Source organism: Etheostoma spectabile, chromosome 2 (genome assembly GCF_008692095.1).
Source record: "Etheostoma spectabile isolate EspeVRDwgs_2016 chromosome 2, UIUC_Espe_1.0, whole genome shotgun sequence".
Lineage (NCBI taxonomy): Eukaryota > Metazoa > Chordata > Actinopteri > Perciformes > Percidae > Etheostoma > Etheostoma spectabile.
Genome location: NC_045734.1, coordinates 10899324 through 10901344, shown reverse-complemented (window position 1 = coordinate 10901344; position 2021 = coordinate 10899324). Strand labels below are relative to the sequence as shown.

The 2021-nt window shown below is 38.9% G+C and overlaps 1 protein-coding gene across 7 annotated transcripts in view; it reads right to left on the bottom strand.

Annotated features, from left to right (window-relative positions):
* Positions 1-2015, bottom strand: part of lef1 (lymphoid enhancer-binding factor 1) — a 39953-nt gene extending 37938 nt beyond the window's left edge. For all 7 annotated transcript variants that reach the window (XM_032501075.1, XM_032501049.1, XM_032501080.1 and 4 more), the window contains exon 1: positions 1753-2015. In XM_032501075.1, coding sequence (XP_032356966.1) covers positions 1753-1947 — 195 coding nt within the window. In that variant the 5' untranslated portion in view covers positions 1948-2015. The remainder of the gene's footprint in view (positions 1-1752) is intronic.
* Between the last annotated feature and the right edge of the window lie 6 nt (positions 2016-2021).

Below are 2021 nucleotides of genomic sequence, written 5' to 3'. Positions count from 1 at the left end.
CACACACACACACACACACACACACACACACACACACACAAAAATGGAGCAGCGTGCATCAAAGCTTCAAAAGCACCACCTAATTAAGCTTCATGTCCCTAAGGAGCTTACAATTTAACTTGTTTCCAATACCATAGGTCCACTCTCAATTTCATCTCACAGTTTAAGCATTCTTAAATGAATGTGTAAAAACCTCTGCAACGTGAAATAAAAATCATCCCATGAAAAGAGAAAATGGTGAAGACACTTTTTGCTTAAAAAAAATAATAATAATGAAAAAAAATATCCCCTGCTTTTGCACATCCATTTCCTTTCTCTTTCTGAATCCGAATTGGAATAAGGACCTCTTTTTTGAGTTCAGACCCCTCAGGGTGGCTACACGCTGAGTGAGGGAACTTCACTGGATTCCTAATTAACATTCAGCCTCTGTCTCGTGCCTCTCGAGGACATTTGGTGGTAAGTGTGTACAGTCTTGTTCAGGATGTGCCCAAAATTTCATTAACACTGCGGTTAATGACAAAAAAAACAGCCGACTAACTTTGTGATGGGGAAGCTGCAGCCTGCATCCTGAGGTTGGTGCACGGATAGACAAATGCAGAAAAAAATGTAAAATATATTTTAACTGTGCTGTTTCATGCCTAATCTGTGTTTTTATGTGTGCTAATAAAATGGCATCACACAAGAATAGAATTTAAATCATGAGTAATAATTTTAGAAACATTAAAAATTCATCATTCATAATTCTTCCATTGAGATTTTATATGCATTTACATACACAATACATATGTTACGATTTGCCTCGTAACTCCTCCCTTTAATCTGATCAGTAACAGGCAAAAACAAATGCAGCTGTAAATGTGTTCAATATTTGTCTAAACCAAAAAGCATTAGCCGCCAATAAACAAATACGACGATAATGAAATATGAGAGTAACATTCAAAATAGATAATCATCCTGATGACAAAATAATTGGAAATTGTCCTTTTATTTAGGTTGTATTTTTTTAAGATGTGAACATTGAAATAAATGAGTCATCTTGTCTGTCAATAGGTTTTAAGCCAAGTGTGCTAAACAGATTCATGGGCTGGTGATTCCAGCTGCTGAAGGTTATGGTGTGGCCCTGCAAACATAACTAATAGCCTGCTTGTCACAAGCAGCACACGAGGCCCCAATTCTTACATCTTAAAATATCTTTTCTATTTATTTTTGTTTCCAAATGTCACTACAAATGAATTAACTATAGCATTCACATAGACTAAAGTGTGCATTTAGGCCTATGATGTTCTCTGGAGGTGAGGCTGGTACACCTGCAGACTGTGAGTGCAACCACTAAAGCTATTCATTTTAAAAATCTAAGTACAACAGAGGAGGCTATGAATGCACCTGAACTCAGCTGGTTCCCTTTTTTTTAACCAAGATTTAATCTTGGTGATAAAAAAAAAATGCTTGACGTAGGCTACAGTATAAAACTGTTCAGGGTCTTCACAGGAGGACATTATTATTGTTCCTTTGCTCTTTAAACCACCCCACATCTTTTAAAGCTGTCAAATCATTCAGGCAAACCCAGAGTAATTACTAAAAAGTACCAAGAGCTAAATAAAAAGCAGGTCTTTTAATGATTAAAGGATTAAACAACTTTGTTTACCGACTTGATGCCGGCAGTTTCCCCTCTCTGATGGAGTTCGAAGTTGATACCCACCTTCCTCTCTCCCTCATCACTCACCACATCAGTCAACACACAACATTACTCACATCGTGGCTGTTGGGGCTGCTCTCTGACTCGTTGACCAGAGATGACTTGATGTCTGCCAGGTCTCCCTCTTCCTCCGAGTGGCTGAGCTCGGCGAAGATCTGCTCCTTATGCGGGTCTCCTTCGTCTTTGAACGGGATCATTTCGTCTGTGGCGCAAAGCTCCGGGTCTCCGCCGCCGCCTGATAACTGTGGCATTTTTATTTATTTATTTATTTTTACTCTGTTTCACCAAGAAAACTGAAGACACACACACGCGACCCAGCACTGTC